This window comes from Macaca fascicularis, chromosome 12 (assembly GCF_037993035.2).
Source record: "Macaca fascicularis isolate 582-1 chromosome 12, T2T-MFA8v1.1".
Taxonomy (NCBI): Eukaryota; Metazoa; Chordata; class Mammalia; order Primates; family Cercopithecidae; genus Macaca; species Macaca fascicularis.
This window is the reverse complement of record NC_088386.1, coordinates 97,179,688-97,195,279: the sequence shown is the minus strand read 5'-3', so window position 1 is coordinate 97,195,279 and position 15,592 is coordinate 97,179,688. Positions and strand designations below refer to the sequence as shown.

The 15,592-nt window shown below is 37.1% G+C and overlaps 1 protein-coding gene and 1 pseudogene across 9 annotated transcripts in view; both read left to right on the top strand.

Moving 5' to 3' along the window:
• TRAK2 (trafficking kinesin protein 2) overlaps window positions 1–15,592 on the top strand; it is a 76,271-nt gene that overhangs the window by 26,296 nt on the left and 34,383 nt on the right. For all 9 annotated transcript variants that reach the window (XM_074009745.1, XM_005573926.4, XM_074009748.1 and 6 more), the window contains exon 2: window positions 3,541–3,830. Coding sequence is in view for 3 of the 9 variants with exons in the window: in XM_005573926.4 (XP_005573983.3) it covers window positions 3,740–3,830 (91 nt within the window). In the remaining 6 variants the exon portion in view is untranslated. The remainder of the gene's footprint in view (window positions 1–3,540; window positions 3,831–15,592) is intronic.
• Window positions 10,893–13,914, top strand: LOC102117725 (SCY1-like protein 2 pseudogene; annotated as a pseudogene).

Below are 15,592 nucleotides of genomic sequence, written 5' to 3'. Positions count from 1 at the left end.
AAACCATCATTCTGAGCAAACTATCGCAAGGACAGAAAACCAAACACCGCATGTTCTCACTCATAGTTGGGAATTGAACAATGAGAACACTTGGATACAGGGTGGGGAACACCACACACCAGGACCTGTCATGGGGTGCGGGAGGGGAGAGGGATAACATTAGGAGAAATACTTAATGTAAATGATGTGTTAATGGGTGCAGCACACCGACATGGCTCATGTATACATATGTAACAAGGCTGCACATTGTGCACATGTACCCTAGAACTTAAAGTATAATAATAATAAAAAGTAGTATTAGACAGAAGACATCATCTTTTTCTCAGGGCTGATAGCTAAGGGGAAACTAACAGGAGGGCGCATTTGAGTGTGTACTGTATGTTGGGTACCAAACTAGGAATTTGTCATTTTTATTTAGTTCTCATGTCTGACCCTTCTTATAAAGGGTAGTTATTAATATCCCCACCTTGAAAATGAGGAATGAGACTCAGAAATGTTAAATAATGGTCCCAAGGTCAGAAAAGCAGTAAATAAGGTTAAAATTCAGACTTGTCTAATGTCAGGCCACATCCACGGTACTATGTTCAGTACTGCTCCAAGCTGATCTTTCTGAGGAGCTCAGATGTAGACAGGGCATGTTCAAAGGGCTTATTTAGATCTAAAAAGTCCCCAGGAAGAGCATACCATTGCCAGATCACCCTTGATCTAGTGCACAGTCTGCAGGCTGGACAGGTTCCTGAATTGCCCTGGAAGTCAGCGTTTTTCCTGCATGACTCTTTAGATGGACTTAGTTCTTAGTTCAACTTGGTTTTCTCTATTCTGGTATGCAAGAATTAAGACTAAACCATTAACAAAACCTCCAAAGTTAATTTGCAAAGCAGTTTTCTAGAACAGAGGTCCCCAACCTTTCTGCCACCAAAGACTGGTTTCGTGGAATATGATTCCACGAAATTTCATGGAACAATAATATGATTAAAAGAACCGCAGTTCTGTTTGAGAATTAGTGTGGACCAGTATGAGAGATACTTTGCTTTTATCCTATTCCTTTTCAGTCTCTCTCTCTTCACAAACAAATATATAACTTATTACTTAAAAAAAAAAAATGCTTTCTGGGGTGGGGCACAGTGGCTCACGCCTGTAATCCCAGCACTTTGGGAGGCCGAGGCGGGTGGATCACCTGAGGTTAGGAGTTCAAGACCAACTCGGCCAACATGGTTAAACCCCATCTCTACTAAACTCCTTTTTTGGGAAGGACTGCTATTTATTATATCTCTTTTTTTTTTTTTTTTTTTTTTTTAGTAAAATGTTTTATCATTTACCAAGTAATAGAAATTGGTAAGAAATGGAAAACCCATGCCAATAACCACAGAAATGTTTGAAATTTTACTAATCTGTGGAGATCTGAAAGTCTAAGTGTTGGGAAATCCTGGTCTGTACTCACTGAACGCCACTCTTACCATCTCACTTCCCGACACCTTGCAGCCTATCTTTGGATCCAGTCTCTTGGCTGAACTGGTTTCAGGAAAGTTATCATTGATTTTATGGTCCCTTACCCCTTTTTTAATAAACCGAATTTTCCCTTTGACTTTTATATAATGTTTAATTCCGTTCACATTCTATCTCTGAAACTCTCCTCCCTAGGATTTGCTCAAAGCGCTTCTCTATTCTGCCACAGTAACCATTTTCAGTCTCCTTTATTTACTTTATTCCTTTCTACTTCTTGAGGGTAACTCTCTTGTAAAACATTGAATATTTATGATGCCTGTGAAGAGTAGACATGAGAATGAATTAACTATACATGGAAGCCACACGTTGCCAACCAGAGACTGTCTTGATAGAAACCAAATAAGTAGAATTGAACAGTTTTACTGATGACAGTTCCTGATTTTTTTAAGTATGCACATATATTTAGTACATTACATTCCTTTGTATGTTCCACTGTTATTAAACTATTTATTTATAGATGTTTAGTTCCAGTTGTGTGGTGTGTGCTTTCCCCCCCCCCCCCCCAAACCAATACTGTATGGGCATCCGTATCCCTACATCTTGGCACACTTCGTGAGTATATCCATTGTGTAAATTCCTGGTGGTAGAGCTGCTAAGTTACAGCATGTGTGCATTTAAAAGTTTGGTAGACATTGCCAAATAGCCTTCTGAAAGCTTGTACCCTTTGTATCTTTTTTTTTTTTTTTTTTGAGACAGAGTCTTGCTGTGTCACCCAGGCTGGAGTGCAGTGGCGCAATCTCAGCTCACTGCAACCTCCGCCTCCCAGGCTCAAGCAATTCTCCTGCTTCAGCCTCCCAAGTAGCTGGGATTACAGGCACCTGCCACCACACCCAGCTAATTTTTTATTTGTAGTAGAGACGAGGTTTCACCATGTTGGCCAGGTTGGTCTGGAACCCCTGACCTCAAGTGATCGCCCGCCTCAGCCTCCCAAGGTGCTGAGATTACAGGCGTGAGTCACCATGCGCAGCCCCAATTTGCACTTTTATCAACAGGGTTTAAGAGTGCTTCTTTCTCTACACCACCTCCAGCAAAGAATATAATAAAACTTGATGTTTGCTAATCTAGTGGTGAACTTTTTTTTGTTTATATTTTTGTTTTAATTATGAGTGAAGTTGAGCATCTGTTGTATCAGTGGTTCTCAACCAGGGATGATTTTTGCACCCCCTCCCCCCAGCCTGCTGGGGGCATCTGGCAATGTCTGGAGACATTTTGGATAAAACTGGAGAGGGTCTGGGGAAGGGATTCCGCTGGCACTTAGTGGGTAAAAGATCCTACAATGTACACGACGAAGCAATAACTGGCCCAAAATGTTAATTTTCCAGGATTAAAAAACCCTGTTTTGTATTATTCCATTTCATCTTCTTCATTGGTTTATTATCTGTAATTCTTGAGTTTTTTAATTGGTTGGTTTCAGGTTTATAGTATACTTCTTTAACTTATCACAGTATATCTTCAAGCCATATGTTACTATTTCATGTGTAATACAAAAGCCTTACACCAGTGTATGCCCATTTCCCCACTCCTGGCCTTCGTGCTACTGCAAAACATTCTACTTCTACTTATGTTATAGACTCTACTATACGTTATTAGTGTATTACTTTAAACAGTTATCTTTTAAAAAAATTAAACAGCTTTGTTTAAATATAATTAGCATGCATCAAATTACACATTTCAAGTGTACAATTTAACCACTTTTGATATGCATTTGTAAAACCATCACCACAGTCAAAATAATGAACGTATTCATCATTCCAAAAACTTTTCTCCTGCCCCTTAGTAATTCCTCCCTTAACTCCAGGCAGCCACTGATCTGCTGTCACTATAGATAAGTGGACATTTTCTAGAATTTTATATAAATGAAGTTATAAACTGTGTACTCTTTTTTTGTCTGACTTTCTTCCAGCATAATTATGAGATTTATCCATGTTGTATGTATTATTAGAAAAACATTTTTCATGACAGATATTTCAATTAATTAGATTCCTGTTGTTAAAGAGCATGTTGTTCTAGTCACTTGATATATTTTTGTTTTAGGTCATGACTCTCCAAAGTATGATAATCACATGAGAGTGCTCATTGCTACGGATGTCTTTTGACTCATCAGAGAAAATCTGTCCAAAAGAAAATATCCATGTGACCAAATCCATTTCATTATTGAATGGCTTGATGGATTTCCTTTACTCTGATTCATACCAAAGCTGTCCTTCTCAACCAAAGCAAGAAAGGATCCTGCATGAGTCAATCCCAGAATGCAATTTTTACATCACCAACAGGTGAAGAAAACCTCATGAATAGCAGTCACAGAGACTCGGAGAGCATCACTGGTAAGTCCAGTTTAATAAATATTGAAGTGCTGTCGCTTACGGGAGAAAATGCAAATGCCTCAGTCCAGCATATATGACCTATCATGATGAAACCCAAGCCTGCCTTTCTAGTCTGATGTCCTCAGGGAAAGACTGAATTAATCTCGCATCCCCTGTGTCTCCTGACACATTAACAGCAATCTGTCGTTCATGTTGTTTCTTGTATCTGTCGGACTCCCCTGTACCCTGTGAACACCTGGTGAGTAGTAGCTGCATCATATCCATCTGATCTCCACAGGGCAAGGACAGAGTTACCCGTGTTTGTATACCCTGCAGGTACCTAACAGCAGTGCCTGGCACACAAGACTCTTGGGGTGTACAGCATATAACAAACATACATATAGGCCCATAACACTTTATCTGTAAGACTAAATCAAAAAACTCTGAGCACTCAAAGTTTTTTTCTATACTTTTATTCAAACACTCATTTGCCCACGAAACCAGACTGTGGCTGTTTCTGGACTTAACTCATTTAGTTTGAATACTTATATTTGCCGAAGATTTATTTATGTATTTAAATATGAGGTGCTGCCGCAAAACCAGCTGGGGATGTTATATAACATGCAGTTAATGTACAGTGCCACTTTTCTAAAAATCTGAAAAATTCTGAATTCTGAAACCCGTCAAAACCCGAAGTTTTTTTTAATTCATCCTCATTGAGGTATGTTTATTAAGATACAAGAAAATACACTCATTTTAAGTGTACAGTTTGAGTTTTGACAAAAATATCCACTCAGTGTAACTGCCAGTACAAACAAGTTCAAGAAGTTTTTATCATCCCAGAGAAAGTTCCCTTGTACACAGATCTCCCCACCCCTCACCTCCGGTTCCAAACAACCATTAATCTGCTTTCTGCCACTTTAAATTAAATTTGCTTATTCTAGAATTTCATATAAATTCAATGTGTCTCTTTTGTGTCTGCCTTCTTTTGTACAGCAAAATGTTTTTGAGATTTATCCACTTGTGATAAGTATCAGAAGTTTATTCTTTTTATTGCTAAGCTGGAACTTAACTCATCTCTGCTATTGTAGCAGAAAAGCAGCCATGGACAGTACATGAAAAAATGAATGTGACTGTGTTTCAATAAAAGTTGATTTACAAAACCAGGCAGGGGCAGCAAGCTGAAGTTGGCCTGTGGGCTGTCGTTTGCTGACCTCTGCTGTACATCATCAACACTTGGTAATGTCAGTGGTTTTGATTTTAGCCATTCTAGTAGGTGTGTACTAGTATCTCTGAGATTTTAATTTATATTTTCCTGATGACTCATGATGTTGAGCACCTTTTCATGTGCTTATTAGCCATACCTAGATTTTATTTTGAGTTGTTTATTCAAATCATTTGCCCACTAAAATTTTGTCTTACTATTGAAATGTAAACGTTGAATTGTTAGTGTTCTTTACATGTTCTAGATGTAAGTCCTTTGTTAGATAAATGGACCGTATTTTCTCCCAGACTTTGGCTTGCCTTTTCATCTTCTTACTGGTGTCTTTTGAAGACCTATTTTAAATTTTGATGGAGTTTATCAGTTTTTGCTACTATAATTCATATTTTTGTGTCGTTTCTAAGAAATCTTCGCATAAAAGAAAAAGTTTGACAGTTTTTACCTCTACTTTTAAGTCAGTAGTCTACTTTTTTGAGTATGGAATTAGATTAGGGTCCAAATTTTTGTTTTTTGCTTTCCAATTGGATATTTCATTGTTTCTTTACCATTTGTTAAAAATGGTCTCTTTACCCTTATTGAAATACCTTGATAATTTCATTGAAAATCACCTAGTCATATATGTATGGTTTCTGTTTCTGAACTCTATCCTGTTCCTTTAATCCCTAAGTCTATCTTTACAGAAATACCACGTTGTCTTATTTACTGTAATTCTATAGTAAATCTTGAAATCAGATAACACAAATTCTCCAACTTTACTCTTCTTTTTCAAAAATTATTTTGGCCATTTAAGATTTTTCACATTTTTTATATAAATTGTTTAATCTGCTTGTCAACACCTGAGCCCAGGAGTTCAAGAGCAGCCTGGACAACTAGCTGGGCGTGGTGGCATGCACCTGTAGTCCCAGCTACTAGGGAAGCTGAGGCAGGAGGATAACTTGAGCCCAGGAGATTAAGGCTGCAGTGAGCTATGATTGTGCCATTGCACTCCAGCCTGAATAACAGAATGAGAGACACTGTCCCTAATAATAATAACCAGCTTGTCATTTTCTTTCAAAAAAGAATGCTGGACTTTTGAATGGAATTACATATACTCTGTAGAGAATTGATAATTTGAGAATAGTGAGTCTCTTAATCCATAAACTTGATATATCTCTCCATTTACTTAGTTAGGTCCTCTTTAATTTCTCTTAACAATATTTTATAGTTTTATCGCATAAGTCTTGCACATATTTATTAAATTTAGTCTTAAGTATTTTTTAAATGGCACTGTTTATTTAATTTCATTCTCCTACTGTGTGTTACTACTATAAAGAAATGAAATTGGTTTTTTTAATGTTGATCATGCATTCTGCAACTTTGCTTAACTTACTAGTTTTAGTAACTTTTTGGTAGATTTCTTAGAGTTTTCTACATACACCATAATGTCTGCAAATAGAGACAGTTTTGCATATTCTTTTTCAATCTGGATGCCTTTTATTTATTTTTCTTGCCTTATTGAATGAGACACGATCTCAGTATATTGTTGAATAAAATGGTAATAATAAACATTCTTGACATATTTCCAGTCTGAGGAGAAAAGTTACAATATTTGACCATTAAGTCTCTTGAGAATGCCGTATATTAAATTGAGAAGATATCCTTCTCTTCCAAATTGGATGAAAAGTTTTTAGCATGAATTTTGTCAAATGGCTATTTTGCATCTGTTGAAATATTCATATGGTTTTTCTACCTTTGTCTATTAGTGTGGTGAATTCTGTTGGTTTAGTTTTGAATTTTAAACCAGACTTGCGTTCCTGGAAAAAACTACTTGGTTATGATATATTATCTTTTTTATATATGACAGGTTTTATTTACTAGTGTTTTGTTAGGGAATGTGTGTGTGTCTGTGTCCTTCCTAGTCCCATTAATAAGGATTATTGATTTGTACTTTTTTCTTTTTTTTTTTTTTGCAATGTCTTTGCTTTATTTTGATATTGAGGTAATACTGGCCTTGTAAAATGAGTTGTGAAGTATGCCTTCCTCCGTGTTTGGAAAAAGTTTGTGTGGAATTGGCATCACATTATTTTTCATGTTTTTACTTTTTAAACTAATCTAAATCTTTACATTTAAAGGGCATCTCCACAGATAACTTATAGTTGGGTCTTTTCTAAAAAGAAAATCCAGTCTGATCATCTGTACTTTCTATTTGCAGTATTTGGACCATTTAATTTTAATGTAATTATCACTTTAGTTGAGTCTACTGTACTCCTATTTTCTGTTTTTCTATTTGTTTCATCTTCCATTTTTTTCTCATTTTCTTTTTTTAAATTTATTTTTTTTATTTTAATTCTACTGTTGACATATTAGCTATACCTCTTATTTTTCTCAGTGCTTTCTCTAGGTTGCAATACGCACCTTTAACTTACCAAAGCCCATCTTCAAATAACATTATATTTAATACAGTGACACTCTTAAAACAGTATTCTTCCATTTCCCTCTACCATTCTACATATTATGATGATGCCTTTTACATCTACATATGTCATATACATAGTACATTATTACTTTTGCTTTAAATTGCTAATTATGAATTAAATAAATTATGAAAATAAAAGGCTTATGTATTACCCACAGATTTACCATTCTGTTATTTCTTTGGTAGATTGAAGTTCCCATCCAATATGCTTTTTGCCTGAATAACTTTAACATTTCCTGGGATATGGGTTGGCTGGCAATGAATAGCCTTAGGTTTCTGCTTGTGTAAGAAATAAAATTTCTTTTTTTTTTTTTTCTTGAGAATGGATCTCATTCTGTTCCCCAGGCTGGAGTACAGTGACATGATCATGGCTCACTGCAGCCTGCACCTCCTGGGCTCAAGTGATCCTCCCATCTCAGCCTCCTGAGTAGCTTGGACCACAGGCATGCGCCATCAAACCCAGCTAATTTTTTTTTTTTTTTTTTTTTTTTTTTTTTAATGTAGAGTCAGGGTTTCACTATGTTGCCAAGCTGGTCTTGAAATCCTGGGCTCAAGCAGTCCTTTCACTTTGACCTCCGAAAGAGCTGGGATTACAGGAGTGAGCTACCACGCCTGGCCTATTTCACCTTTTTTGAAAGATATTTTTCACTAGCACAAGATTCTAAATTGGCTTTTTGTCCATGTGTTTTAATGATGCTGTTCCATTGTCATCCATCTATCTTGAAATGAATAGTTTGCATTCACTCTTTGTTCCCTTAAATATAATGTGTCTTTTTTTTTTCCTATCTCTCTGCTTGTAGGATTTTTTTCTTTGTCACTGGTTTTTAGCAATTTTACTTTGGTGTGGTTTTCTTTGTATTTATGCTGCATGGAGTTGAAATTCTTTGAACTATAGGCTTAATTGTTTTAATTAAACTTGGAAGAATTTGGCCACCACTTTTTCAAATATTTTTTCTGTTCTTGCCTCTTTTTTCTTCTGGGACTGCAGACAGCTTAATATGACACAGCCACTGATGTTCTATTCAGTTTTTTACGCCCAATCTTTTTTTTCTCTGTGCTTCATTTTAGATAATTTCTACTGCTATATCTTCAAGTTTACTGTTCTTTTCTTCTGGAGACTATCTAATCCGTTTATCTTATCTAGTGAATTTTTTATTTTAGATGCTGTACTTTAGTTCTATTTGAGTTTTTAAAATGCAGGTATATCTTCTGTTTCTCTTCTCATTAAGTTACTGTTTTCCTTTTAAATTTTTGAGCATATTAAAAAATAGCTGTGTTTAAATGCTGCTTACTAATTCTGTTATTTCTGTCATTATGGGTCTGTTTCTGTTGACTCATTTCCCTCCTGGTTATGGATTACATTTTATTTATTTTTGCATATCTAGTAATTTTTTATGGACTGGTGAACATTATGAATGTTACATTGTTAAGTGTTTGGATTTTGTTGTCTTCCTTGGAAAAGTGTTAAAATTTGTTTTGGCAGGTCTTTAAGTTATTTGCTGATAAGGTTAACCCTTTGAGGCATGTTTTTAATCTTTGCTATGTGGGTCTAAAGATCATACTGTAGACCATGCTCTAGTTTGCTTGATTCTAGCGCTGATTTAATTCTCTTACCAGTAGGCATGACTGGAAAAAAATGGACATATGGAAGAGACATTTGGAGGATAAAATGGTAGAGAAGGAGTTGTCAAGCCTGGGCAAGAGTAATAAATGGAACATTATCAGAATATGGAAGCAAGGTGGAAGAGCTAGTCTAAAGAATATTTAGCCTAATCTACTAAGCCTGGATTGTACACTCATTTTTAATATTACATTTTGGAAGTAGGGAATTAATGACCTTGAATTTTCACAGGATTTCATTAATACCTATTTGAAGAAAACGTCTAGGGACTAGTATCTCTTGTAATGAATGTCACTTTTGTTCTTCATTGCCACTATACTCTTGAATACCTAATAGTCTGTTTTTAGCACTGCATGTATTTATAGTCAACTTCTCTTCCTGAGTATTAAAATGACAATCTATATGTAATATATGTGCAGCAGGAAAAATTCGGATAATCACATGGAACTTGTAATAATAGAATTTGGATATATGTTCAGGTCTCTTATTTAAGAGCTCTGTAAGGATTGAGAGCTTATTTAGAATCATATTTAAGGTTTTAAATCTACCTCATCTCTGTCTCATTGTGATGATCAAGCCACTGCTTCTCCTTCTGGGTGAATAGGGATGTCTGATATTGCCAGCCTCCTTGTATTTAACTTATTAAAATGTCATTGTTAAGTCAAGGTCAAGTAGTAGGAATTTACTCTCTTAAGGATTTGTGTTCTTAACCAGTACTTTGTTGTTCTTTGCCAGAGCTAGAGCATGTTTCATTATACTACCCACAAAGGAAATACCACATCTCTTTAAAAGTGAGAGGGCTGACATGACATCCTGTATTTTCTCTATTTTAAGCCCTAGTATTTTAAGCATGTTAACAGGAATAACTCTCCTTTTTTGTAAACAGCTAAGTTTGGGAGGTGTTAAATGATGGGCAGTACTGGGAACAGGAAGATAGTGGCAGATACATAAAGACACAAAAGCCCAGTTTTGTTCAGAGATGGGGGGTGGGTGTTGTAGGTGTGCAAGTGAGAGAGTAGTGATGTAAATAGTATTCAATGAGTACCTATGATCTGCCAGATACCCTGGGTGCCTTAATTGCTTATTTTAGTTACTTTTACTACTGTTGTGAGTGATAAATGATCTTTATTTTACAAATGAGAGAAATTAAGGCTCTGAAAGGATAAATCGTGTGTCTAACTTAATTAGTAGAGGAGTCACATTCAGAAGCTACATCTGATGCCAAAACCCAGGATCTTTCTAATATTAAGAATGAAAAATAAGACAATAAGTAGATTAGACACCTGGAGGAATTAGCAGATATGTAGGACTAATACTGTATGTTGGAGACATGATGTGTAGGAACTTGCTTTCTAGGACAAGTTGTCAGCCTTTGTCCTGTAAATGGCAGATAGCAACAAGAATGGGTACAGTGCTGGATAGGAAGTCAAGACACACGTTTGGTGGTTCTGTAACTCGGCAAGTTACCCATCTTTAAGTCTCAGTTTCCTTATCTAGGAGGCAGGATTGGATGGTTTCTGAAAGTACCTTCTACCTTTAATACTCTGTAATTATTTAGATACTATAGCAACCTTATTTTAGCAATCTTGATTTGATCTCTAGGTCTAAAAACTCAATAGTAATACAGTAATAAAAGTAGCTGACAATAGGTCTTTCAGTCTTTTTCGCCCTCCCTTAGTCTCTGTCCCCAGTCCCTCCCCTCCCTACCCCTTTCCCTCATCCAGCTCAGGCGGTGTTTGTGCTCTGTTTGTGCCCGTGGGGGTGGTGGAGGCAATGGAGTAAGCAGGAGGCAGCTGCCAGGTGCGAAAGCAGGGCAGGAACCGCCTGTGTTTAGGGGGGCGGGGAAAAAGAGCCCCAGCTCTGCCCCTCCTGGAAGGAGAGGGAAAAGGTAACTATGACTGCCCAATATTGCAGCCATGGAGTCCATGTGGTAATAAATTGAAGAGTACTGTTACAGAAGTAACAGCTGATGTCACTAGTGCTGTAATGGGAAATCCTGTCACTAGAGAATTTGATGTTGGTCAACACATTGCCAGTGGTGGCAGTGGGCTAGCTTGGGAGATTTTTAATGGCACAAAAAAGTCAACAAAGTAGGGGCTGTTTTTGTCTTTGATAAAAAATGATTGGCAAATACCAAAAATTTGAAAAGGATCAAATCATCGATTCTCTAAAACGAGGAGTCCAACACTTAACTCGACTTCAACACCCTCGACTTCTTACTGTCCAGCATCCTTTAGAAGAATCCAGGGATTCTTTGGCATTTTGTACAGAACCAGTTTTTGCCAGTGTAGCCAGTGTTCTTGGTAACTGGGAAAATCTACCTTTCCCTATGTCTCCAGACATTAAGGATTATAAACTTTATGATGTAGAAACCAAATGTGGTTTGCTTCAGGTTTCTGAAGGCTTGTCATTCTTGCATAGCAGTGTGAAAATGGGACATGGAAATATTACTCCTGAAAATACAATTGTGAATAAAAGTGGAGCCTGGAAAATAATGGGTTTTGATTTTTGTGTATCATCAACCAATCCTTCTGAACAAGAGCCTAAATTTTCTTGTAAAGAATGAGACCCAAATTTACCTTCATTGTGTCTTCCAAATCCTGACTATTTGGCTCCTGAATACATACTTTATGTGAACTGTGAAACAGCCAGTGATTTGTATTCTTTAGGAACTGTTATGTATGCTGTATTTAATAAAAGGAAACCTATATTTGAAGTCAATAAGCAAGATATTTACAAGAGTTTCAGTAGGCAGTTGGATCAGTTGAGTTATTTAGGATCTAGTTCACTTACAAATATACCTGAGGAAGTTCGTGAACATGTAAAGCTACTGTTAAATGTAACTCCAACTGTAAGACCAGTTGCAGATCAAATGACAGATTCCCTTCTTTGATGATGTTGGTGCAGTAACACTGCAATGTTTTAATACCTTTTTCCAAAGAGATTATCTTCGGAAATCACAGTTTTTCAACAGACTGTCAAAGGTTCTACTGCCCAAGCATGTCATTGTGCAGAGAATTTTGACTTGTTTGACTTCAGAATTTGTAAACCCTGACATGGTACCTTTTGTTTTGCCCAGTGTTCTACTGATCATTGAGGAATGCACCAAAGAAGAATATGTCAAATTAATTCCACCTGAACTTGGTCCTGTGTTTAAGCAGCAGGAGCCAATCCAGATTTTGGTAATTTTCCGACAAAAAATGGATTTGCTACTAACCAGAACCCCTCCCGATGAGATAAAGAACAGTGTTCTACCCATGGTTTACAGAGCACTAGAAGCTCCTTCCATTCAGACCCAGGAGCTCTGTCTAAACATCATTCCAGCCTTTGCAAATCTTATAGACTACCCATCCATGAAACGTACTTTGATACCAAGAATTAAAATGCCTGTCTACAAATGTCTTCCCTTGCTGTTTGTGTAAATTCATTAGTGTGCTTATGAAAGATTTTGGAATACTTGGATAAGTGGTTTGTACTTGATGATAGCCTACCCTTCTTACAACAAATTTCATCCAAAGAATCTGCAGTCTTCATGGGTATTTTAGGCATTTACAAATGTACTTTTACTCATAAGTTGGGAATCACCAAAGAGCAGCTGGCTGGATAAGTATTGCCTCATCTTATTCCCCTGAGTATTGAAAACAATCTTAATCAGTTCAATTCTTTCATTTCCATCATAAAAGAGATGCTTAATAGATTGGAGTCTGAACATAAGACTAAGCTGGAACAACTTCATATAATGCAAGAACAGCAGAAATCTTTGGACATAGGAAATCAAATTAATGTTTCTGGGGAGACAAAAGTTACAAATATTTTGAATCAGCAAATTGACAAGGTTGTTAACCACATTGGAGCAGACCTTCTGACTGGCAGTGATTCCAAAAATAAAGAGGATGGGTTACAGAATAAACATAAAACAGCATCACTTACATTTGAAGAAAAACAAAAATTAGCAAAAGAACAAGAGCAGGCACAGAAGTTGAAAAGCCAGCAGCCTCTTAAACCCCAATGCATACACCTATTGCTACTGTTAAACAGAGTAATGACTTGACAGACACATTGATGGATAATATGTCATCTTCGACTAGCCTTTCTGTTAGTACCCCTAAACCTTCTGCTTCAAGTACTTTCACTTCTCTTCCTTCCATGGGCATTGGCATGATGTTTTCTATACCAGTTGATAATACAAAGAAAAATTTGACAAATGGCCTAAATGCCAATATGGGCTTTCAGACTTCAGGATTCAACATGCCTGTTACGACAAACCAGAACTTCTACAGTAGTCCAAGCACAGTTGGAGTGACCAAGATGACTCTGGAACCCCTCCCACTTTGCCAAACTTCAGTGCTTTGAATGTTCCTCCTGCTGGTGCAAAGCCGACCCAACAAAGACCCACAGATATGTCTGCCCTTAATAATCTCTTTGGCCCTCAGAAACCCAAAGTTAGCATGAACCAGTTATCACAACAGAAACCAAATCAGTGGCTCAATCAGTTTGTACCTCCTCAAGGTTCTCCAGCTATGGGCATTCAGTAATGGGAACACAGATGAACATGATAGGACAATCTGCCTTTGGTACGCAGGGTAATCCTTTCTTCAACCCACGGAACTTTGCATAGCCACCAACTACTATGACCAATAGCAGTTCAGCTAGCAGTGATTTAAAAGATCTTTTTGGGTGAGGTGTCTTCCTTCTATTGTGAAGGATTATTTCAGTTTTAATCATGGGTGAACTGATTTACATCTTTATATAGTTGGCTTGGAGGAACTACTTCTATGGGAAAGTGAATCGTTCTGTGACAGAAAACATCTGTCACAGATAGTATGCCAGCATAGTAGTTGTATGGACTTCTAACCAGTTGAGTTTTTTTTGTTTTTGTTTTTTTGTTTTGTTTTGTTTTGTTTTGTTTTTTGAGATGGAGTCTCGCTGTGTCGCCCAGGCTGGAGTGCAGTGGCCAGATCTCAGCTCACTGCAAGCTCCACCTCCCGGGTTTCCGCCATTCCCCTGCCTCAGCCTGCCGAGTAGCTGGGACTACAGGCGCCCGCCACCACGCCTGGCTAATTTTTTGTATTTTTTAGTAGAGACGGGGTTCCACCATGTTAGCCAGGATGGTCTCGATCTTCTGACCTCGTGATCCACCCGTCCTCCCAAAGTGCTGGGATTACAGGCTTGAGCCACAGCGCCCGGCCCAGTTGAGTTTTTTTTAAAGCATTGAGAATTTTTTTCTCTTACCAACTCCTCTTCAGGTTTTTAAAGACCCAACCCTTCCCAATCTCAAAGAGAAAAAGGACAACTGAGTTATCTTGAGTAGCTGAATTTTTTAATCGGATGTTTATTTTGGCTTGTGAATCTTTGTGTTATTTAAAAAATTGAGTTGATGGTCATTGCAAGCTCATCTATTAAGTACTACATGGTACACAGTCTACCTTCACAAGTCGTTAGTGTTCATTTTAATATGTGAAAAATCTTGATGCTGTATTGATTTGCTTCCATTTAAGATGACAGTGAGAAAATGATAAGCATAAAGAGATCAGGTTATTTGCTTTTTCCAAACTTACTTTTCAGATGAACTAATGTTTAGTACAAAGAGACTGAGCAAATACTACAAAATTTAACTTAACCTACATTTCATTGGCTAACCATCTTAAATGTAAACTAATCATTGTAAATTATATTTTAGCATGGTCTGCCTCAAATGGTAATGTATTTTTCTGCATTCACTTGGATATATTTAGTATCACTTTGGTATATGCTGATTTGTTTGGATATTTGACAAAGCACTCTGATGTGACTTCCCTGACTACTAACTTCATATTTCATTTCAAATTCAAACTTCTGAGGTTGCAGCATATATGAATTGCATTTTCTTTTTGTTGTTGTTGTTGTTGTTGTTGTTGTTGTTGAGACAGAGTCTCGCTCTGTCGCCCAGGCTGGAGTGCAGTGGCCTAATCTCAGCTCACTGCAAGCTCCGCCTCCCAGGTTTATGCCATTCCCCTGCCTCAGCCTCCGGAGTAGCTGGGGTTACAGGCGCCCGCCACCTCGCCTGGCTAGTTTCTGGCTAACACAGTGAACTGCATTTTCAAAAGGAGATTTGTAAGAATTAAACTGTACTTAATGGGTAAACTTTTGAGATTTCTGCTGTATTGTTTCAAATGTAATAAACTTTATTCTCTAAAAATAAAAAAAAAAGAAGCTGACATTGATAGAGTGCCTCCACAGTGTGCAAGGCATTGTACTAAATACTAGTATTTTTCATGCATTTGTCTCATTTAATTCATATAACCTAGGAGGTAAGTACCTTCTCCATTTTACAGATGAGGAAACTGAGGGTTAGAATTGAGGTAACTTACCCAGTGTCACATTGTGCTATGTGTAGAGTCAGGACTCAGACCAGAACTATCGCTATACCATATGAAATTTATGTTATGTGAAGGATAGAGAAGATTTTTTAGAGGAAACTTTTTTCCCCTCCCCTTTCCGATTTT